At 44.3% G+C, this 25,632-nt stretch overlaps 1 protein-coding gene and 1 long non-coding RNA gene across 2 annotated transcripts in view; one reads left to right on the top strand and one right to left on the bottom strand.

Annotated features, from left to right (window-relative positions):
- Positions 1-3,447, bottom strand: part of LOC136824982 (peroxidase-like) — a 67,786-nt gene extending 64,339 nt beyond the window's left edge. Inside the window, exon 1 of the mRNA XM_067080968.1 lies at positions 2,723-3,447. Coding sequence (XP_066937069.1) covers positions 2,723-2,745 — 23 coding nt within the window. The 5' untranslated portion in view covers positions 2,746-3,447. The remainder of the gene's footprint in view (positions 1-2,722) is intronic.
- Positions 1-25,632, top strand: part of LOC136824987 (uncharacterized) — a 172,340-nt gene that overhangs the window by 125,943 nt on the left and 20,765 nt on the right. The window lies entirely within an intron of this gene.

A 25,632-nucleotide genomic window follows, 5' to 3' on the forward strand; every position in this document is an offset into this window, starting at 1 on the left:
TTATAAAAAGTTGACAAAGCCATAATAATGAAAATAGTGGTGATGATGATTAATACGTCACTGAAGTGAATACTAATTCAATCATTCTCTCTCTCTCTCTCTCTCTCTCTCTCTCCCAACGACCTTGTGCAGTGCACTAGCAGATGCCACACGTATTTTATTTTTCTCAACCCAGATTAACCAGTTCTTATTGCAGCTGCATATCCTGAAAAATACCGAACCTTGTTAGTGAGTTTCTCGTGATCAGATCTCAATTGGAAATAGATCGTACTAACCGTAAACGGGTCAGACTATACGGGATCAGTCTCCCGTCCGATCAAGCCTCACTAGAATAGAATCTTGATGGTGGCTTGACTCACAAATGCTCGTCCCATGGAGTAGAGTCGTCATTTAGTACTAGTTGATTAAAATATTAAGTATATAGTAAATGCTGCTTAACATTTCACAGTGGTGATTTAGGACGGAAGAGCTTGTGGAAATCATTACGAGCAGTCAGTTCTCCTCTGTCCCTTCCTCCCTCTCATATATATATATATATATATATATATATATATATTATATATATATATATATATATATATATATATATATATATATATATATATATATATATATATATATATATATATATATATATATATATATATATATATATATATATATATATATATATATATATATATATATATATGTGTGTGTGTGTGTGTGTGTGTGTGTGTGTGTGTGTGTAATTGTAATAGCCACAATGACCTCTTGACTTTTTCGAATTCTTCGTGATTTTTTGGATACCCTTGTCACTACAAAGCCTTAAGATCCAAGTGCAAGAAATATGAAGAAATTCTGATGCTCAGGCACTGTGGCTATTACAATTACATATGTATCTGGTAAATAGTGACCAGTAGATTCTATATATATATATATATATATATATATATATATATATATATATATATATATATATATATAATGATTAAAAAGCCACAATAATATATTGATAAATTGTATATTTTAAGACATAAAAATATACAGAAAAGGGATAAAACAGGGAGCTTTCGACCGTTTGCAAACGGTCCTCTTTAGAGTTGGCTGAAGAGACCGTTGCGGACACAAAGCTCACACATATTTTTATGTCTTAAAATATACATCAATTATATGCACACATTTTCGATCACATATACACATATATATATGCACGCATATGCGGAAGGACACATTACACACACATATATATATATATATATATATATATATATATATATATATATATATATATATATATATATATAAATTATACTGTATATTTTAGAAAAATATCTTAAGCCGTAGTATCGTTTAATATCCAGTCCACTACATCTAGGGAGTAACATACACCCAAAGGGAAATCAAGTGACTGTCGATCGTTGTTTCGAATACTGCTATTGACGAGGCACTTATCAGTTATAATTCCCCTTGGATGTAAGTTATTCTCGAGGTATAGTGACCTGGATATTAAACGATCTTGTGGCTTAATATCTGTGACTAATAAAAAAGTCACTCGTGCATAGATGACAAATAAAATGTATATATACATATACATATATATTTATGTATGTATGTATATATGTATGTATGTGTATATACATAATATCAGACCACTTGTAACAGGGATAGGTTTAGACAAAATTTCACAAAGTTAATTTGTAATATGTTTTCTGTTATTTTTAGGATTTTCTTCCGTCATTAATTAAAAGTATAAACGCAAGACTGAGGAATTCAGGTTTAATCATTTAATCACCAAGATTCTGACAATTGTAGACTTCATCAGTCAGTAATGTGGCAAAAGTTTGTTTACATTAGAATTTGGAAGGAAACGAAGATAGCTTTTCCTGAACTCGGTCGTTGAGTGATCCTGACTTTTCAAGGCTCTTCCTTTTCTCTTTCTCACTGTCATCTTCATCCTTAGTCAAGGCCACATAATAGTTTTAATTTGCAGAAAGTTATCTGTGATTTTAAATCCCCCAATACCCTTTTTTCATATACATTCAACATTTACATTCCTTTCCGACTGAGATGTGCAGTCATGCCAATTCTTTTGTACGTCTCCAATGTTGTCTCCTCACGCGCCACTTTGTCTCACGGCTCTAGGGATATTTCTTGCCAATGCAGACTTGCTAATTTTACATTGCAGAATTTCATCCAAAAAATATGCATTGGTCAACCCTTCTGACTCTTCCACCATGGATAACAATGCACATTTTCTCACAATTTCGGCTGCCTTCACATTCATAACTTTATTACTGGCTACGGTGTGCTGCCAGTTGTCAAATCAATAGAAAATTGGCTGCCGAGGTAAAATGATAGCAAGAGACGATTTACTGTAGTTTCCCTGGAAAAAGAAAATTCTCTACAAATGGCTAAGTGGTCGTTTTCTTCCATAATTCACCCATTGCATCCCATTTGGTGCTGCTTGGTGTGAAAGTCAGTAATTTGACAGGACCAGGGTAATTCCTACAAGCTGTATTGTTGCACACAGATAAAGGGAACATTATTTTGTCTCAACAGCCTTAAAAAGGAATGATTAGAGGACCGGGCAAAAATCAGATGTGCAAATGTATTGGAAGAGAAAGGAGTCTGAACTGAACAAAAATGACTACTGACCGTGAATGAAGGGGATTTGACTAACAATAACAAAGCTGCAGAAACTGGTGTACGAGCTCTGAAGCATTAAAATAATAAAACTTACCTATTCAAATTACATGCACCCATGTTGGCATGAAAATATAGTAGTTGCGCTATAGTTGACTTTTCTCAGTGATTTACTATATCTGTGAAACTTAACTAATTACATCGTAGTTTTAGAACACTGGTTAGTGAAGCTTTTATGTCTTCTTATTTTCACGGTGAAGACACTGAAATGGACCTGACCACCAAAATCAAGCTCCGATACTGCAAGGAAAGTCTGCGATGATGGACTTCCCTTCAATAATGGCACATGCGCATTAAAAAAAGCGATTTCAAGATTCAGGAAATAGTCTTGCAAAGTATTCTTGTTTTGGCTTGTCTTTCACGTGTCTCACCTTCCGGTAAGGTCTTTGAACTGCTTTTCCATGGGACACGATTCTGATAATCGTCACCTTCGTCACTGCAAACGTCAGTTCAAGGAAACTTCATCGCTTCACAGTTTAATTTTAGTTTGGCTCTACGGTCTGTACAAAAGTCGCTTGAAGTGTTACTCATAATTTTCCTTCGTTCACTAAAGTTCTTGTTAGTTAATGGAAATGATAATTTTTTCCCCCTTGGAATTTGGTGATTTCGATTTTCAAACCTCCCAATAAAAGAAACTTATATCGCTCTGTGCTAATTTCTCTCGTGTGCCGAAACGATAAAACAACTGGATCATGAAGTATTAACGCTAGTTAACAGCCAGGCCTGAATCACGCTTGCCACCGAACTGAGTGAAATTTCCCGGATCTCGTCTTTTTTATATGGCGTTACTGTAAATGGGAGGAGCTTCAGAACAGAGAGCCTAAAATAGTTCATAGGCTTCCAGAAGAAACGAAGTTTTCGGTAGCACCGACCACTTTGTTGAACGGAAGTTAGGTATTCAGTCATGTCCCTTAGGCCGAGGCAGCAGCCTGGTATCCTTTAGCCTTATCTTCGTCGAAGAAAGTTAATTTCCGCATATTCTGAAAGTACAGTTACTTCTCTGAATATGGCTCTCAGCAGTTGATTTGAAATATACTGCAACTACTTTGCAGGCTACGTAGTAAGCATCAAACTTCACATAATCTTCTTCTTTTACGTGCTTTTTTCCCATTTTTGTACGGGGTAAGCACGATGCCTTCTTTGAAGGACTTTGATTTGGCTTTGGGGTAGACCGTAGTCTCCATCGGCTACAGATGTTAAAGTGGAAAATGTGGGAAATGTGCACTCTAGTGTCATGTCAATGGATTTCATTAATCTTCTGTTCTGTTTAAATTTATCTTCCAAAATTTTCATTGTTCTTGTCATGAAGATGAGACTATTGACACCCTTACTTGATTTATATCTACATCTTCATATTCTTCCTCTATGGTTAATTTTGAAAGCCCTCCTACCTAAGCCATGAGATGATCCTTTCCTTGTTTTTGATTATAGCTTATAGTACTTTCTTTCCATGTTATTACTGTGTTTGAATAATAGTCGAAGTAGTATAGGATGTTTTGTATTATCCATAAGGAATATATTTCATTCATCATTAACCCTTTTTACTTAGCAGGCAATGGGTCTAAAAATAAATCAACATAACGGTTTCCATCCCATTTGAGCTTAAAGATTATCGACATTAGCCGCTTCATACACTTACACAAAGGCTCATCAGCAATAGTCTCACATTTCCTGCATATAAAGGCCCTTCCTTTCAAATACAGTCTCGTCCATTCAATCAATCCAACCCATTCTTGATCCTCTTTTCCTTCTCAATACCATTTCCTAATTATATACACTTTTCACCAACTTTTCGTCCTTAATCCTTCTCTCATTACTAGACCTTGGTTTTCTCTTCCAGGTCTTTTGCCTATACCCTTGCTTCACCTTTCTATGACTCGCCTGTTCTCCTATCCGACACTCGTCTGTTATATTTAATCCCTCATACTTATACAAAATAGACATTTATTTTTGCCGCCATCCATTTAAGCACTCATTCCACTACTTTCCTGGTAGGCTATCCACTTTCCCCTATGGCCTAACTCTTGCTCACATTTTAATCAGTATTTCATCTTGCAAACAATTTAGTAAGTCTCTGCACTTTCTCTTCACTATTCTCAATCACTAATGTATATATCATTTCTAACTACATTCGAGATTCATTTTTTCTAGCCCAAAGCTGTGAACTTAAATTAATGGTCTTCCTTAGACTTCCTGCATCACTGCGTCCATAAAGATATTAAACAGACATAGTGACATAATGCAACCTTGTCTCAGACCCATATTTACACCAAATATAACTCAAATTTACATATTCTAACGTATGTTTTGTTTCCATGACAAAAATTTTTAGTAATTCTGAATAATTTATCATTTATACCATAAATCCTCAACATCTCCCACACTGGCTCTATCAATTTCATCATGTCTTATCTATGGCCAAGTATGCCATTACAACTTTTCCCTTTTCCTCACAAATTCTCCTATAGGTGTTTCACAGTAAACAGTTGATCGATAAACTCGCTTCCTTGTTTCACCCCAAACTATTCTTCTCTGTCAGTAAAATCTGTCACCTGTCTTATATTCTCAGTCCAAATCCTTCCATACCCCAGTATACTGAGTAATGTTATTCCTCTGTAATTCTGACAGCAACTTGTATCACGTTTATCTTTTTACAGTGGAGCCATTATTCCTCTTATCCATTACTTTGGACCTTCCTCTTATTCAGATATACCTTATAAACAATGGTTTAGCCAGTGATACTTGCACCACCATACTGCAACATCTCATTTATACTACCATTAACTCCTAATGTCTTTCCTTTCTTCAGTCTCTTAATTTCCAACCTTATATGCTCAACAGTCACTTTCGCAAGTATTCTAAAACTTACATTAATTCTTTTCGCTTTTGCGTTATTCTGATTGGCCTAACTTCCACTTTATTCAACTCTACAAAATACTTGCTCCATTGACCAAGGACTCCGCAGCTTCAAGCATCGTCTCCCCATTTACTTCTTTCATTCTGAGATCCACGTACTTACCTGTAGAACAACTTATCTCCGTAAAGCTCTTGATTACTTTCTCCCCTTTATTTTCACTACTTGCCATCTCATTTTCTCTATTTTCTTCTTGACTACCATATCCAAACCCCCGTATACCTGAATTTGATATATTTTGTCATGCAAATGCATCTCACATGAACTTATTCTTCATTCTTTAAATATCTTTTTTTTTTATCATCCTGCCACTCACTGTTTTATTCTTATTTCTACCATCCTATATTCACAGACATTCTCTACCTTCCCTATGACCCAGTCCTTGAATTTTAATTACTTATCATCTGTTCCTTCTACTTCTATATCTTACTACTTTTATCCATTTTCTCCTTATATGCTCTTCTTACTTTCTTTTTACAAATACACACACACATTATATATATATATATATATATATATATATATATATATATATATATATATATATATTATCCCATGATATTATCCCAGCCTTTTTCCCTGCATCAGTTGTGGTGGAATAACAAACAGGTGTACCTTTCTGGCGCGATCTCCACAAAACGGGAAAAATTTGAACGATGAAAAAAAAATATATACATATATTTATATAAATATATAATGTTTGTGTGTGTGTGTGTGTGTGTGTACTTCCGTTACAGAAAGAGTGACCGTTATATTTGTGATTAAATTTGTGGAATCGTTTCCTGTTCGGCTAGCGATGACGTTATAGTACACTGAAATAGTAAAAATCCGCACTAATCCTTAATTGTTCACTCAGTTAGCACTAGCAAATCGTTTGCGGCCTGGGACGTGCCAAAGTTTGCTTTGACCACAAGAAGAATCCGTTTCCCGTTAGGTCTTATGACAGGAAACACCACACCAGTGAAAGGCGTGGTTGGTCACACGTGATTTTTTATTGTAACTGCACAGAAAATACAAGCTGGCTAACTAGCCTAATAAATAGTAATCAAAACAATAATTTTGGTTGTGGATGTAGAAAAGCTTTTTTTTTTTTAACTTCTCATACATCGGCAGTCTCTTTCGTGGCCTTTCTGGTTTGTCTCATGATGTGCTCCCATGATATTGAAAATGATGATTCTGGGTGTGAAAATTACCCCTAAAGGCATTGTGGTATATTTTATTCACAACGTAGTCTTTTACATGACGTTGGTCTTTTTGTTTTCTCTGTGGGTCGGACTAATTTCACTTCTCTTTATCATTATTTCATTTATGTAGCAATTCTCCGAAAGACACGGGAAAAGGAAGTAGGTGGTCACTTTCAGGTAAATTCAGCGCCGGTCATTTGCCCCTTTATCAGAAAGAAAGATGAAACCGAGTGAAAATAAGGGAGAAAACAAAGAGGGTAGATTCCTGCTCTGCCATTCTGAGGTGCAAGTAGAATTACCGTTCTAAAGCTCAACAGCTGTTAGGTTAGATGATGTTTTATTACTTTTTCTTCATTAGGAGGGGTGCTTATTGGAAAATATGGTTTTTTTTTTTTTTTTTTTTTTTTTTTGAAGGACACGCGAGTTGAAGTCAAAGAAAAAGCTTGGAGGTGGGGACGGTGAATTATTTGATAAGTGAGATGGTGAGTTTATGAGGTGGAGTTTTACGACTCATTTTGTACATTAAATTCACTATCAATAGCATGGCCTAACACGGACTATTGGTCCTGACTCTTTGTTGCCCTCTGTATTTTTGTGTATCTTTATAAATTACGACCAGCAAACTGAGGTCTTGTTTGCAACAAGTCTGAGATCTTGCAACTTTTTTTGAGTTGCAACAATTGCTGCATTTTCCTTTTGTAGACTCTCGCCATAGCAAAAAATTGCTGTAGAATATAGCTGCAGTATTACCAGTGTGTACAACAACAATTCCGTTATTGTAATGGAAGCTCTGAATCTTTTTATTCTTTTAGTAGCAATCACAGGTTTTTGACAATTTAGACTTGTGCTGGTGAACGTGACTTAGAAAAATTGTATTATTCCTGCATGGAATCTTTCCAATATTCATCGCTACAAAGCCGGGTTTATCCCGATGGTCATAGAAATTGGGACTTCTTCGCTTGTGGTTTTTCCAACATTGTTCATACACTTTGGCCTTTTTAGTATTCTAGATATTCTCGATTGCAGCCTACATTTCCTTCTTTTGCTAGCATGAACTGACATTTGGATGCTGTAATTTATAAAAATGAGAGTTGAGAGAGCACGCTTCTCTCTCGGATGGAAGTTGAACAGGATTAGGGCTAGAACTACCCCGTGATACTCGAAGTGAAGTTGCGGTCCTTTCACACACCCATCTCCATATTTTGACACAATATTGCATCAGTCGTGTCTAGTCATTACCGCAATGGTATAGTACGATAGTTGGCAACTTTGTACTTATATTTCAGGTAAAACTGTCCGGGTGTTTGTCGACTTAATTTTTCTAAAGTTTCATAGACGCAATTAGCCTGTAACCGTAACGTGTGTACTCTGTCTGGTACCCTTTTCTAGTTGAATATGGAATCCGGTTATCAGAGATTTGTCTTGTCGACATCACGTTAGTTTATTCATGCTCATAATTTCATTCAACACATCCTTCAAGTTCTTAATCATGATGCCTAAGAGGAACTGCATCTTCTTCAGTTCTTTTCTTCTCATCCCCATCTTAATTTTGGATGTTATTTGTCCTGATTTTATTGGCCTTGCGAATGGAATGTTGGGATTTGGCCTACAGATGTTCCTTGTGCTGCAAGGCACAAAATTCACTCTACAGTTCAGGACGTTTTCTCTTATTTCCAGTTCCAATTAAAATTTTTGGATTTCCTTCTGAGTAATTTTGAAGATGTTGCTCCATAATTCTCTCAATCTTTCATTGTTTCTCTTTATTGTAGATGTTGATGATGTTCCTTTGTGTTTTGTGTTTCATTTCCTAACCCCAGAACTTAGCAAACTGACCATGGATTGACAGCTTTCTTCATTTTTTCTCCCACTGATTTTGCTGAGTATATTAATTCCTGAAGGTCTTCCTTGTTTGTCACATTTAACACTTATTGGCGCTATTTCAAATTATCAGAGGAGCTGCCTCGGCAATATTCTTCCTGTTTTTTGCTCTTGGAGAAGTCTGTGATGATCTGTCGGTGTATTAATTTTCATAGCACTGAATAAATTTCAGGTTTTTGCCTATGCATGCTATTTTGTGCTGTATTAGTTTTCATATTAGTGGCTACTATTTTGGCCACTTTGAATTAATTCTAGTTAGCATGTTCAAACTTGTGCCCCTGTGGGCTTTTTTCATATGAATAGGTTTCATCTTCTGAATAATAATAATTAATTGAGCGTGCGTTTCAGATGTCCACGTGTGCTGGTGAGCAATATGCCAAGTTTACTTGTGTTCACGCCTAAACAATCTTAGGTCTCAGAAACATAGCTACACTCTTGCTGACCAAGCCTTATATTATTTCTCCCAGTGCATTATTGCTGTTACCGAGGAAAGGTGTGAAGGAAAAAATTTCATAATTTGTTTTTAATTTGAATGGCTGAGTCTGCAGAGATGAGCTGGGTGAAGAGCAAATACACAGTATCCAAAGAATATGCTATTCTCTGGACGATAAACACTTAACCCTGCAAAGGGAAAATCTTATCTAAAGAGGATGATGATTTCTCACACATGGATTATCCACCCCATCTAAGTTTAATTTGTATATATGTAGTGAAAATTTTCTGGTCTGTTTGGTAAGGTAACGAATCCATTAGTTGCTTTGGTCGTGGAATTATAGTTTTTAATATAAAGGCTCCCAAGATATGCTAACACAAATTGCCTTCTGCCTAAGCAATAGCCCTAGTATCCTCCAGGATGAAGGCCCCTGTAAATCTTGATCAGTAGTGGTCTGTAAATTGCTAATAGATGGCCCTTGCTTGTATGTGAAAATAAATCCTTTTAGAAAGGTGTAGAATAGAAAGAATCACAGGCCAAAAAAGTGACGAAATCACAAAAGGGTTAGTTAAGCCCAACCACAAGAGGCAGATATGGAGGTCAAGGGATACAGAGGAAGGGGCAGGGCGTAGAGGTTTTACTCCGCAACCTGATAAATTATGACGAAAGCAAAAGAGTAGAAGTAGGAGTCATTTCTCAATCAGCATAGAAAGCAAGTGCCATTATAATACGCACAACACTAACCATACCTGAAGAGATGCACGCTGGCACTTTTTCAAGGCAATAGAATTTGAAGACATATAGCAAATGTATCCAATCAGAAGCGCGCGATCATATAAACGCAACTCTTCTTTGTTGGTAAAATATATTTTTTTTAATTTTTATTTTCTTCTTTGTCGTCGAGATTTGGCACAGGAAACAGTGTATTGAGGAGAGCAAACCGAGCTAATAGTGTTTCGTAATTTATTTCCAGAAGTGTAAGTGATAGAAGAGCAAAGGTCATATTAAAACAGTATTTATTAGCATTAGTGGCGGAGCACCAGCAAATTTAAATCTTATAAGCAAATTGAAAGCATCCTATCACTCCTAATAGAGCCCGACCTCTATCACTTCAATTTTATTATTACAATTAAATTACAAATTACACCATCCTGTGATTAATTAAATTACAATTACTGTAAATTCATTTTCAATTACAATTACACGAAATTCTATAATTAATTATATTTCAATTAAATTACAATTGCAAATACTCCAACCCTGGTCGAGAATAATACGGTGAACTCATCCCAACAGTTGTTGTTGCTGTTGCAGAGACCAGAGTAATATTCAACAAAAACCTGGGCCGGGTTAGTGTTGGATGGTACTGGAATCAGGCGCTCATGCATAATTTTCACATCATCAGCAGTGGTTCGTCCAAACCGAAGCCTTTTCAATATGCATATCATAAATGACACTCGCTATCTATACTGATTGAGAAAAGACTCCTACTTCTGCTTTTCGCTTTCATCATAATTTATCAGGTTGCAGAGTAAAGCCCTGTGCCATACCACTTCCTTTGCATCCCCTGACAGCCATGTCTGTCTTTTGTGGCTGGGCTTTACTACCCCTTTTGAGATTTCATCACCTTTTTTCCTGTGATTTCAGTCCTTTTTTGAAATGGCAACGGCCTAGATCGAGAAAAATGTGGTAACAAAGGAATGTGGCTTCCTGATAATTGTCAGCTCAGCTCGTTTGCTGCATAATTATACAATTTATATATATATATATATATATATATATATATATATATATATATATATATATATATATATATATATATATATATATATATATATTTTTTTTGTTACAAACGTCCTTTGATCGTTTGCATTTTGCTTTTCCCGTCTTGATATTTCAGTATTTCTCCCCTGCCTTGGCCCTCTAATAATCATAACCCAGGTGTCAAATGAGGAAAAAAGTTAAGTATACCTTAGTTTTACCAGACCACTGAGCTGATTAACAGCTCTCCTAGGGCTGGCCCGAAGGATTAGACTTATTTTACGTGGCTAAGAACCAATTGGTTACTTAATGAGGAGATAATTTCATGACCGTACCCTAAGTCATTACCGTCCCCTGGCCTGACAATATTAATCCCACTTGAGGGGAAAATCAGTAGCCTGTTGCACATTTACACGAACCCTTTGAGATTTCACATAGCTCCACCATTGTAAGTCCCCGGCCAATCTCGTTACGAGAGCTCCTGTCCTTTACCTGTCATGCCATTAAGGGTCACTGTCTTGACCTGACCCACACCTGCGACTTCTCCCACTCATCTTCGCTCCTCCACTCTTAAGTATCTCAGCATTGTCCTCTAGCTTCCTTGACCTTTGTACTGGCCAACTTTCAACAACCTTTCCAGATACCTGCCAAGACTAGCGACGTGCCCAAGACGAGGACAATAGATGACCCTAGTAAGAGGAAACTGTCAAAACACGACCACAGTCAGTGCCGTTTGCAGTATAAATACGAGCTCCAACGGACCCTCTGTGAGTTAGTGTATCTTACGACGCCTACCTGTGGAGAAGTCTGTCTGAATAGGGGCTCCGATCGAGTCCCCACTAGACCTCCCTCTGATGCTGTCACTCTGAAGGTGGTCCTCCCTCACTGCCTTGCCCTCTTGAGTGCTGATGTCTCTGTAGCCCACCAGTGCCCTTCTACTTCCTCTACTCCCTCTGTGGTGGGGACTGTACGCAATGCAGCTTCCACTGATGTCGTGCTATGGGAACCTGGCTCTGACCTCCTTCAAGTCTTGTCCACGGACTAAGGCAGTGTGATTGGAAGTTGTTTGTTAGGCCTCACCATTTTGTCTTTAACTTATTTCTTCCACCTGTTCTCCTATTCCCATATTCATACCCCTTTTGCACTCTCCCTCAGAGATTCATATGATTTGATTGTGGTGTCCGATTTATCAATATTGGAATAACAGTGCTTTGACTATAAGTGGTAACATACAGTGAGCTATTCATGCCAGTGTCTTGCTATTTTGCTCATGTATTCCAAGTTAAATTAAGTGGCACTCAAAGCCCCTTCATGTATTACAATATCCCTGCTCTTGCAGATCCGTGGTGCGACTACCTTTCTTGTGAAATTACCTGTAGGTCAATGGTGCCAGCTCTCTGCAAACTACAGGTGCCCCACCCGGTCAAGATATCCGGAATTCCAGTGTGATCCTTGTCTTGCTTGCTGTCCCCATCCTGTTCAATTTAAGGACTCTATCCCACCCTTGCGACTTGCATTAGCCTAAGAAGGTGGGGTTATACCGCTTGCACTTGTTTGGCACTTTTGTTAAGTGATTGTGATTTTAGTCCAGTAATTTGAATGGTGCCATGGAGGTGAATGGGGAGTATGAGGGTGAGGAGGAGGAAGGAGGGAAGGGAAGGGAGAGGGAAGAGTGAAGGGACCTTACCTTACCTTACCTTACAGTTCGTTCGGGTTGCCCCAGGTCCCTCAGTGTGAGGCACCTTTGATGTCTACCAGAGAATTGCTAATGCCTCTTGGATGGTCTGGGATGCAGCTTAGATATTTGTCTCACTCCTGATATGTTCCTCAGATGAGCTGTTAATGCATTGAATAAACGCTGCATTTAGCTGTGTCTTCCCCTTCCCTCTTCCCTCCCCTCCCTTCCCCTCTCCATCCCCTCCCACTTCCCCTCTTCCATCCCCTCCCCTTCCATCCCCTCCCTTCCCTCTTCCATCCCTCCTCCCCTTTCCTCTTCCCTCCCCTACATTCCCTTCTTCATTCTTCATTCCCCTCCCCTCCCCTCCCCGATATTGTGCAGGCTATTAACGAAATTAAAAATGGATCAGTAGCCGGACCAGACGGCGTCCCTGCCATTTTGTTAAAGAAAGTAGTTCATTCTATCGCAAAGCCGCTCGCAATATTATTAAGATAAAGTGTAGATACAGGCAAGACTTATGATGAACATAAATTAGCATATATTACCCCTATTTTCAAAAGTGGATCAAGACTAGAGGCAAGTAATTATAGGCCTGTGAGTCTAACATCACATATGAAAGTGTATGAAAGGGTAATGAAGAAAAATATAATGAAACATTTAATGAAAAATAGTTTGTTTAATATAGGACAACATGGTTTTGTGCCCGGAAAAAGTACACAAACCCAACTGGTAGTCCACCATGAAAACATATATAAAAATATGATAAAGGAAAAAGATACAGATGTGGTTTACCTAGACTTTGCAAAAGCTTTTGACAAGGTAGACCATAAATGAGAAAACATAATATTGTGGACAAAGTAGGAATATGGATAAAAGAATTTTTGCATAACAGAAAACAGATAGTGATTGCAAACGATGAGAAATCGGATGAAGCTAAGGTAATATCCGGTGTGCCACAAGGTATGGTGTTAGCTGCATTGCTGCTTGTTATTATGATTGCAGACATAGACAGCAATGTTAAGGACTTGGTAGTGAGAAGTTTCGCCGATGACACAAGAATAAGTAGAGAAATTACTTGTGATGAAGATAGGAACCCCCTACAAAGAGACCTAAACAAAATATATGAATGGGCAGAGGTGAATAGGATGGTATTTAACTCTGATAAATTTGAATCAATAAACTATGGTGATAAAGAAGGAATGCTATATGCATATAAGGGACCTAATAACGAGACAATCACAAATAAGGAAGCAGTTAAAGACCTTGGTGTGATGCTGAATAGGAATATGCTATGCAATGATCAAATAGCAATACTATTGGCAAAATGCAAAGCAAAGATGGGAATGTTGTTCCGGTACTTCAAAACAAGAAAAGCCAAACACATGATTATGCTTTATAAAACATATGTACGTAGTCCACTTGAATATTGCAATATGATATGGTACCCACACTACCAAAAGGATATTGCACAAATAGAGAGTGTACAAAGGTCCTTTACAGCTAGAATAGAAGAAGTTAAGGACCTAGACTACTGGGAAAGACTACAATTCTTAAAATTATATAGTCTCGAAAAGAGAAGAGAATGCTACATGATAATACAGGCATGGAAACAGATAGAAGGAATTACCAAAAACATCATGGAGCTAAAAATATCAGAAAGAGCAAGCAGAAGTCGATTAATAGTGCCCAAAACTATACCAGGAAAACTAAGGAAAGCACACAGGACATTAATCCACTACGCACCAGCATCAATAATGCAGCGTTTATTCAGTGCATTACCAGCTCATCTGGGGAACATATCAGGAGTGAGCGTAGATGTGTTTAAGAATAAGCTCGACAAATACCTAAGCTGCATCCCAGACCATCCAAGACTAGGAGATGCAAAATATACCGGAAGATGCATTAGCAATTCTCTAGTAGACATCAAAGGTGCCTCACACTGAGGGACCTGGGGCAACCCGAACGAACTGTAAGGTAAGGTAAGGTAAGGTCCCTTCACTCGTCCCTCTCCCTTCCCTTTCCCCCTTCCTCCTCCTCACCCTCATACTCCCCATTCACCTCCTATTCCCTCCCCATTCCCCATCCCCCTTCCCCCTTCGCTCACCCTCCCCCATAAACAGGGCTGGTGCTGCACGTTGACTCTTGCTGACTATTATTAGTAAGGTCAATTTAGCTAGGGTATGGGTATGGTACAGATATGGGTATGGGTATGGTATTGATATGGGTATGGGTATGGTACAGATATTGGTATGGTATGGGTATGGGTATGGGTATGGCACAGATATGGGTATGGGTATGGGGTATGGAACAGATTTTTTAAGAGGTGTGAAAGAAACGAGCAGGATAAGGTTACTGCTGCTTACCATGACTAGTTCGCCCGGGACTATGAGAGGCTCTCCGTAGATTTTCTCAGCTGTGGACGGGTCGCCGTTGGCTCTGGGGGCGGTTCTCAGCCCGAGGAGGACCCATGGCAGCTGGTATTTCCAATCCTCAGCTGTGCAGCGGGCCATAAGGGATGCCTTCAGGGACCTGTGGAAACACTCGACCAAGCTGTTGGCTGCGGGGTTGTAGGCGGGGGTGGTGTGGTGAGATGTCCCCAGCAGGTGTGCCAGGGAGGACCACAATTTGGACAGGAAGGCAGGGTCCCTGTCGGTGGTTATGTGGTTCAGGACGCCGAAGCAGCTGATCCAGCTGGAAAGGCTCCCGCATGGGCTGGCGGTGGCTCCCTGGGCCACCTGGTTGAGCGATTGAGAATCGTCAGGAGATACCTGGCCCCGCCTGACGGCGGCAGAGGGCTGACGACGTCAATGTGTGTATGGCCAAACCACCGCCCTGGTTGTGAAAACTCGCCTACCCTGGACTCGGTGTGACGACTAACTTTGCTGGTTTGGCAACGAAGGCACTGCCTCGCTCAGGTCCTTGCATCCTTCCGCATTCCGTGCCAGATGAACTTCTCTGTCAGCAGCTTGGCCGTTGTCCTGCCGGAGGGGTGGGACAGCCCGTGGATGACGTTGAATACCTGGTGGCGATGGGAGGCGGGCACCAGGGGGCGAGGCTGGCCAGTGCTGATGTCGCAGAGGAGGTTTGGACCCCCAGGAGTGAGGGCCACGTCCTGCCACTTCAGGGATGTGATGGCGGTGCAGTAGGCTGGAGTCTCCGGGTCGGCGGTCTGCTCTCGGGCGAGGTCCTCGTAGTTGGTCCCAAGCTGCACCGCATTGAGCTAGATTCTGGAGAGGGCGTCTGCTACGGGGTTCTTCCCGCCGGGGAGGTACTTGACTGAGCAGGTGAACTCTGTGATGGCTGCGAGGTGACGTTGCTGCCTGGAAGATCATGCGTCCCCCTGCTTGGTGAAGGCGTGGGCCAGCGGCTGGTGGTCCGTGTAGATTGTGAAGGGCGTACCCTCCAGGAGGAACTTGAAGTGCCGGACCGCCCGGTATACCGCGCAGAGTTCCCTGTCGAAGGTGCTGTAGCGGGTCTCCGCAGGGTTGGACTTTTTGCTGAAGAAGGCGATGGGCTGGGGGCCACCGTTGACGATCTGCTCCAGGACGGCTCTGCATGCGACGCTACTGGCGTCCGTCGTCAGTTGGAGGGGAGCGCTGAGGTCCTGGTGGGCCAAGGCGGTTGCCTCAGCGAGGGTGGCCTTCGTCAGGGAGAAGGCTTGCTGCTGGCTGGGTCCCCACACTAAGGATTTTGGTTGGTCTTTCAGGACCTCTGTCAGGGGGGCCATTGTGTGCGCGATCCCGGGGATGAACCTCCTATAGTGATTCACCATCATGAGGAACTCCTGGATGGCCTTGACGGAGGTAGGGACGGGGAACCTGGTGACAACTGCGACCTTTGATGTGAGCGGGCGGACATCATCTGGGGATATCTTGTGGCCTAGGAAGCCAGCTTTCTCGACGCTGAAGGTGCACTTGTCTAACCTGACGATGAGGCCGTTCTCCTGCAGGCACTGCAGGACTGCCCGGATGTGCCTCTGGTGCTCTTTATGGGACCTGGAAAATATAAGGATATCATCCACGTAGCAGACACAGAACTTCAGGTCCCCCAGGATGCTGTCCATGAGCTGCTGGAAGGTCGCCCCTGCATTCCTCAGGCCGAAGGTGGAGAAGGCGAAGACGTAGGACCCGAAAGGCGTGATGATGGTGGTTTTTGGGATATCCTCTGGAGCAACTGGTGCCTGAAAGCAAGATTTTAGAAGATCCAACTTAGAAAATATTTTGACCCCGTAGAAGGAGGCCGTGAGGTCCTGCATGTTCGGCAGGGGGTAATGGCCAGGTTCAGTTGTGAGGTTGAGCCGCCTGTAGTCGCCGCAGGGTCTCCAGGAGCCGTCCGGTTTCTGCACCATGTGGAGAGGAGAGGCCCACGGGCTGGAGGCCTTCTTGCATATTCCCATCCGCTCCATTTCGGCGAAGGCGTTCTTGGCCTCCTGAAGACACTGCGGGGGAAGCCTCTGGAACCTTGTGTGTGTAGGGGGGCCCTTCGTTTTGATGTGGTGGTAGATGCCATGTTTTGCTGGGGCCCCGGGGACCTGATGGAGCTCAGGCCTGAATACGTCGGGGAACTCCTTCAGCAGCTGGGCGTACTGGTTGGGGGGCGACTGAGCAGATGGCAGGTACGCTGGGTACCGTTGCCAACAGGAGGGACTGGCAGGAGTCGGTGTCGAGGAGACGCTTGCGACTGACATCGACTGCCAGCCCGAAGTGGGCGAGGAAATCCGCGCCCAGGAACAGGGTCCTTACATCCGCGATGACAAAGTTCCAGGAATACCTCCGGCCAAGGATGGAGATCGACAGGAGCCTGGTGCTGTAGGAGAGGATGGGGGCCATCAGGAAGGCAGCCGGGTCCGGTGAGCGCTTACGGTCCTCCCTGGACAGCGGAAATATTGATGTAACGGCCCCTGTGTCAACCAACATCATCCTGCCGGAGATGGTGTCACGGACGTAGAAGCCTAATGGCTCTGGGCTCCTGGGTTCCTCTGTTGCCATGGCGGCCTGTTCTGTTGGCCGCCGCCTCCCCCATTTTTTTGGACAGGTGAATGAACCAGGGGGTTGGCAGTTCCAGGTATCCTTGCCGTACCGCTGGTGGTAGTAGCAAGGGCCCAGTGGATTCCCTTTGTGATGATACGGTGGCCGCCTCCTGGTGACGGTGCCTATCTCCTCCTCTGCTCCCTCCTCCTGTTGAATGGAACTGATGGGGTGTGCAGGGTGCTGATGCCCGCTTCGCTGCCTTTGCAGAGTCGGTCAGCTGCTGCGCTGTGCGGATTAAGGCCTCGAGGGGCATGGTGTAGGGCTCGAGGATCTGAGTACAGACCTCTGGGAGGAGCTGGCGGAGGAGAATCTCCCTGCGACAGGCTATTTTGGACTGCTTACCGCTGCTGTCGGTGGCGGGGAGGATGAGGTGGTCCTGTATCATGCCCCACGACTCCATGACGCTCTGTTCCTGCCGTGGGTTGATGATGAGGTCGAGGGCACGGGCGGCCCTCTTGGCGACCGGCAGGGAGCAAGTCTTGATGAGGGATGCTTTCAGGTGGCGGTAGGTGAGGGTGTGTGTGGCGGACACCCATGGGACTAGTTTCCTGGAGACCTCCTCTGGTGGGGCATTTATCACCTTGTCCATGAGTTCCGCCAGCCTGAACTGACCCTCAACCCTGAACAGCCACACTGATGGGTTCCCCTGAGTGAAAGGCGGCAGCTTTATGGCGAGGGTGGCTTTTGTTTGACATGCCTGAGGGGCGCGGGTGATATGGGCGGGAGGTAAACATCTGAATCCGTGAGGTTTGCGGTTAACTGAACGAGGGAGGGGATGTCCACGTCCATGCTCGCTCTTGACCTCTTAACTGGAGTGGAATACTCGCGTCAGTACGCCTCTTCATTTCTGCATTAATCATGTCATGTATATTACCTGTTATTTTTCATACGTATTATTGTCCAGCCCTTCTGCCGATGTATGTGTAAGAGCCCGTCGCCCCAATGCCGTCTCTTCCAAACACACGTGTGTGTTCGTCATCCATCAGAGGGGACAAGACAAAACAAGAGCATCTCGTTTTCTTTCTCTGAAGGAACGCAACTTCAACCATACAATATTTCTGTCTGTTTCTCCCTAACCATTGTTTCTTGATGTATGTACAATCACCACTATTTGCATTGCCATGCAAGTATTCTAATCATGTACTGATAATGTTCCACCGAATCTCCTGTATCAAACTGTATGTGTGTTTCTGTTTGTGAAGAGGCCAAACGTCTCACCATTTCACATATATTATGCTACTGCATTGTATTCATTAATCTGTCTCAAATCTCATGCAATTGGCCATATGTAGAATTTCCTGGCCTTTCCACTGATGCATCTTTCAACACTGCACGCTTATTATGCCTCTCAATATCGCCATCTGTTTGTCTGCCGACAAACACAGATGTCTGAATCTTTACCTCTGTTTTGTTTTGTCTGTGTGTAGACACTACTTTACCGCCCGCACACGCCAATAACATCTTCGAAGATTCTGTACATTATACCAATAAACCAATCAACACCCAGCCAGTATGTCACTCAATCTCCCGTCCTTGCATATGTAACCATCTTTGTACGTTTATTGTAACACGAATTATTCTTATTTATATGTCATCTAACGAAAACAAATTCTTGACCAAATGTGTGACATGGGATCCGCAGGTAGGTGACCACCTTTCTGTCTGCATTCCTCAATGTATACCTGCTTCTGAAAAAATAAATGTCATACCCAGACCTGTCATCTTGAATCTCACAACTAGTGACCTGAGGAGTGACAGGTAAACTTGCGGTTTTGGCCCAGCCATTAATGGAATACATACTGCCGCATTTACCTTCGGAGAGCCTTTAGCAGACTCAAAACGACGACACAGTCTAGGCCTCTGAAAGCTCCTTCCTCAGAGGAAACCCTCGCCATTAACGGAATAGTAACAGTGTCCCCGCAAGGGCACGTTTTGGCATTTCGAACAGTTTTGGCCCTCGCCATTCACGACTCACATCGACCACTCGAATTCTAACACCATTACCGGACTAAATATGGCACGTATTTGCATTTTGGTGCGTGACAGTAAAGATGGCAGAGTCTGAATTACAATGCGAATCCAGAAACACGGAAATCGTCTGCGTGCCCCTTTCGCCCAGAAAGCCAGATGCAGTGAAGCTCCCCCGTTTTCGCGCCAGAACACAGTATCTTGGTTTCTGTGCGCTGATGCTCACTTCGTGTGGCGCGCATCACAGATGAGAAGACCAAGGCAGACATTACCATGACAACGCTACCTGAAGGTCTTCAACAAAACCTCCCCATGGCTTGACTCACAGCCAGACAAGGTCACATACTCGGCCTTGCGAGACAAGCTGATACAAACATATTCCATGCCCGTCCCCGAAAGAGCATCACCCAGGGACGCCTGGGACGAACTGCGAGGTCTGGTAACACTACCGGGTGTCGACGCAGATTGGTGCAGGAAGGAAATCAGCCTGACAAAAGCAATATTCCTGCGGTACCTTCCACAGGAGGTAAGGGACCAAATTAAAGACGCAGATGCTCTTCCCATGGATGAGCTGATCGATGCTGCACAGAAAATCCACGAGGCCACTAAACCCTCCAAACAATCACTGCCCTTGCAGACTGTAGCCTGACGACGGATGACGACGACCCAGAAAACATAAATGTGACCTACAGGAGGAAGGCACCGCCGAGGGAGCAGAGGATGCGGACGTACCAGGTGTGGTGCTACTTCCACAGGAGATTCAGCCCCAGCACCAAGAACTGCAGATCCCCCTGTTCCTTCAAAAAAACGAGAAGGGCGGCCACAAGTAACAGCAGTGGCTGCGAAAGACGTCTCCCGACCAGCAGGATTCTTCATCAGGGAGAATATATCAAAGCGGCGCCTGCTGGTTGACACAGGGTCTATGCAGTGGGTGTTCCTGCTGTTGGAGGAGGACTACACCTGGACAGCTGACTCCACGCCCTCCCTGTTAGCCACGAATGGAACTGCCATCCGCTGCTATGGAACCATGACCCGCACAATCTCCATCTTGGGCCGCAGGTACCACTGGTCTTTTGTCATTGCGGAGGTCAAGTTCCCCCTCCTGGGCGCTGATTTCCTGGGACACCATGGACTCCTGGTTGATGCTGGCAGGCAACACCTCCTCGACGCCGGAACCTGCCACTCCCGACCACTCTCCACCGGACCAGGGATGCCCGCCGTCTGCTTCACAGCCTCCAACAATTACGCCGCACTTCTCCAGGAGTTCCTGGAAGTTTTTAAACCACAGCTCCGCCAGTTGCTGGGGGCCGGGTACAAGCATGGCATCTTCCACCACATAACTACAACAGGCCCCCCAACTCATGCCAAGTTCCGTTGCCTGCCCCCCGAAAACTACAAGACGCCAAACGTGCTTTCGCTGAGATGGAACACATGGGGTCTGTACCAAAGCATCAAGCCTGTGGGCGTCTCCCCTACACATGGTAAAGAAGTCAGATGGCTCCTGGAGGCCCTGTGGAGACTGTTGTTTTCTGAATTTAGTTACCACACCAGACCACTAGCCCTTGCCGAACATGCAAGACCTGACAAGCGCCCTTCACGGGGCCAAGGTCTTCACTAAGATGGACTTGCTTAAATCATACTTTCAGGTTCCTGTGCATCCTGACAACGTTCCGAAGACAGCCATCATCACACCGTTTGGGACGTACACCCTCTCCTACTCCACCTTCGGCCTCAGGAACGCAGGGGCCACATTCCAACGCCTGATGGACACCATCCTGGGGACCTGCCCTTCTGCGTCTGTTACGTAGACAGCATCCGTATCTTCTCCAGGTCCCCAGAGGAACACCTTCGCCACGTCTGCGCCATCCTGAAACGCCTGCATGAAGAACGGATTAGTCGTCAAGTTCGACAAATGCACATTCGGGGTGGAAAAATAGATTTCCTCAGGCATGAGATCTCTCCAGCAGGAGTACACCCCATGGCCTCAAAAGTGAAAGCAATAGAAAAGTTCCTGACGCCGCAAACAATCAAGGCCCTTCAAGAGTTCCTTGGCATGGTGAACTACTATTGCTGTTTCATCCCAGGCATCACCCGCATCATGTATCCCCTGACAGTAGTCCTGAAGGGCAAGCCAAAAACGCTGACGTGGGACGCTCCGCAGCAACAGGCATTCGAAGAGATGAAGACAGCCCTCATGAGTGCCACCACTTTGATGCATCATAACCCCACTGCTGCCCTGAGACTCACCACCGACACCAGCAACATCGCCTGCGGGGCAGTGCTCAAGCAAATAGTCGACGGCGCCCCCGACCTCTAGCTTTCTTCAGTCACAAGTTGTTGCTAGCAGAGACCCGCTACAGCGCCTTCGACATAGAGCTGCTCGCAATCTACCAGGCTGTGTGGCACTTCAAATACCTGCTTGACAGTACTCAATTCACTATCCTCACGGACCACAAGCCCCCGGTGCATGCATTCGTGAAGGCAGGTGACGCATGGTTGGCAAGGCAGCAACGACACTTGGCTGCCATCTCTGAAGTTTGGTTGCACTATCACCTACGTCCCCAACAGGAACACCTATGTCCCCAGCAGGAAGAATCCAGTAGCCGACGCCCTGTCACGGGTGGAAATCAATTCCCTCCACCTCGGCATAGAATACAAGGACCTGGCAAGGGATCAAGCAGCAGACTCAGAAACAGCAGCCTACAGGATTGCACTGACAGCACTTAAGTGGGAGGACGTGCTCTTGGGAGATTCGGGTGCAACGCTCCTCTGCGACACAAGCACCGGCCGCCCCCGCCCCCTGGTCCCCACCTCGAGGAGGAAGAAGACTTTCGATATTATTCACGGCCTCTCCCATCCATCAGGATGTACAATGGTGCACCTGATGACAGAAAAGTTCGTGTGGCACAGCATCAGGAAGGACGCCCGCCAGTGGGTGAGGAGCTGTATCCCGTGCCAAACCAGCAAGATCACAAGGCACACAGAATCAGGCATTGGTGATTTCCCCCAACCTTGTCTGCGCTTCGGCCACATCCACAGACGTCATTGGGCCTCTACCGCAGTCTGGGGGCGCCAGGTACCTCCTGACGGTCATAGATCGCACCGCTCGCTGGCCAAAGGCGACACCTAAGGAGGCGGCGTCAACAGCATCCTGTGCAGAAGCCCTCCTCTCCAGTTGGATCAGCTGCTTTGGGGTGCCAGACAGCATTACTACGGACAGGGGCTCAGCATTCCTATCAGAATTCTGGGTCTCCCTGGCATGCCTGATGGGTATGACACTTCACAGCATGACAGCCTACAACCCCACAGCAAACGGCATGGTAGAGAGGGCACACCGCTCACTGAAGGCAGTTCTAATGACACGTTGCACCAACGAAAACTGGAAGGCCCAGCTCCCCTGGGTCCTGCTGGGTCTCTGCACCGCACTGAGGGCAGATGGCGACGTGTCCCCTGCAGAAAAACTCTACAGAGAAACACTAGCTGTTCCAGGGGAATTCTTCCCGCTGTCAGCCGACGGCATAGACACCCCTCCCAAGGTTGAGGGAACTAGCACAGAAGTTCGCGTCTTGCCATAAGACCTTCATGGACAGAACCAATACCTACAGCCCGGCCAGCCTGGATTCCTGCACTTATGTCTTCGTCAGGATAGACGCCTGTCGCCCGCCCTTGACCAGGCCCTTCAGGGGCCCTTACCAAGTCATCGACAGGACCCCCAAGGTGTATCTCATCGACATCCATGGCTGGGAGGATTGGGTTTCCATTGACAGGCTGAAACAAGCATTCCTGTTAGACAGTGAAACCCGAGAGGAGGCAGGCAGACGTCCCAGGGTCCCCCCCTCAAAATGCGCCCGCAGACATACCCACCGCCCCCAAGGAGGGGCCGTGGGTGCCCCAGAATCTGCACTGTAGAAGATCTGGCAGTCGACGTTGCCCCCCAGCCGCAGTTCTCAAAGAGAAGGGGTCGCCTCCTGCTCTCCCAACGCCTCCGTGCTTAATTTTCATGTCATCCAATAATTATCTCTGTAATCATTGTCTTGGGGGGGAGTGCTTGTAAAGGCGTCAAGCGCCTCTTCATTTCTGCATTAATCACGTCATGTACATTACCTGTTATTACTTCATATTTTTATCTCTCTCTCCATACATATTATTGTCCAGCCTTTCCGCCGATGTATGTAACCACCTTTGTAAGTTTATTATAACACAGATTATTCTCATTTATATGTCATCTAACAAGCAAATTCTTGCCCAAATGAGTGGCATGGGAGCCGCATATCGGTGACCACCTTTCCGTCTGCATTCCTTGATGTATACCTGCTTCTCAAAAAATAAATTACTGTAATCATACCCAGACCTGTCGTCTTGAATCTCACACCCTACAATTGGGCTTCTGTACTGGTTGCCGTGGTAATTTTATTTTTTTACTTTGAAGCTTCTGTTTCCCATTACCCATTTCTTACCTTTCAAGAGGCTGTCACATTTTTTCCTTTAGGGTTAAGTTCTACTTCACCCTTCTTTTCTTGTTAAATCTTGATTTATGAAGCCTTGCAAAATTAAATTTATTAGGTTGCCTGTTCTATTGGGAATAACCCTGAAGGACTTCCTGATGATTAAAGCACTTTTAAACATAACACTACTGCAACTGGATACATTGGAAACACTAGACCTTTCATATATGGCGACTTACTAATTAGGCGGGAATTTGAACCCATAGGGATAATTACAGGCATAGTGAGTACCACCATGTGGAAAAAGGAGGGGCACTGGTGCCTCTCTGCTGACACCACCCTGGGGGCAGGCTGGTGCTGCGCCAGTGACACTGCCTGAGGGCAGGGCAGTGTTGCTTGGCACTGCTGACACCACCCCAGAGTGCGGATTGGTGCAGCTTTACTAACAACGCTCCGAGAGCAGGGTTGTGTTGCTTCACTGGTACTGCCATGGAGAGTCGTGTAGTACTTTCCTCCGTCCTTGTTCCACATACTATGAACTGGAGATATGTTGAGCTAGTCGGCAGCCTTTAATGGATATTATGCAATCAACAGATTTGGATAATGGCTCTATTCTGCTTCCCCCGCCCTTGAAGAAGGGGTGATAAGGGCTCACATTCTAGACTAATAGAATGGACTTTTAGTGCCACTTACTGTACCTGTACGCAATTGGGTCCAGCTTATACTCGGGCACAAATACATGGAGGCTGGGTTGTGAAAGGTGGAACGAGTCAACGCACGCACCCCTTCTTCCCTAACAGACACACACTCTAAACAAAGAGCTTAAAGAGCCATGGGACACCTGGATGGTTTCCAGCAAGTGCAATATTTGTTGAGCAGTCACCACAGGTCCTAATGAAAATGTGTTGAAGGACTTTGGGCGACATCCTTCAAGCACAATAAGGTGAAGGTAGTCTTAGCGCCAGACTGCCACCCTCATTACCTGTTGGACTGAGTTCTTCTGGAAGGAAAGAGATGGCCCAATGCCCCTAATGTCATAAGCTCATGGAAGATCCAGAGGATCCTCTGCACCAATAGTGGGATCATTAAGCTCACATAGCCATAAGGAGATGGTGTTCTTGAATACCTCCTCCTTGCAAATGTCCTGTACGCATGAAAAGTTGTCTGCACTCTGGTCTGAGACTCTTTGTCCTTTTCCAGTAACATTTTAGGAAATGACCAGGCACAGCAACATCTGGCATAGCTCTCCACTAACAAATTCTTGGAGGGAGGAAATTGAGAAACTCTTAAACCTTGGACCTGGAACAGAGGGGTTTTGTGTCTTAGACATGAATTTTGTAACAAAAGAAAACAAAAGACCGCCAACCTCCGAGTGCCTGATGAGGTATGGTAATCCATGCAACTCTCCCACTCTCTTGGCTGAGGCAAGGGGTAGATCAACAAATATTGCACTTGCTGGAAACCATCCAGGTGCCCATGGCTCTTTAAGCTCTTTGTTTAGAGTGTGTATGTCTGTTAGGGAAGAAGGGATGTGTGCGTTGACTTGTTCCACCTTTCACAACCCAGCCCCCGTGCATTTGTGCCTGAGCACAAACTGGACCCAGATGAGTACAGGTACAGTAAGTGGCACTACAGGTCCCTGTTTTACTGGTCTGG

This window comes from Macrobrachium rosenbergii, chromosome 36 (genome assembly GCF_040412425.1).
Source record: "Macrobrachium rosenbergii isolate ZJJX-2024 chromosome 36, ASM4041242v1, whole genome shotgun sequence".
NCBI lineage: Eukaryota > Metazoa > Arthropoda > Malacostraca > Decapoda > Palaemonidae > Macrobrachium > Macrobrachium rosenbergii.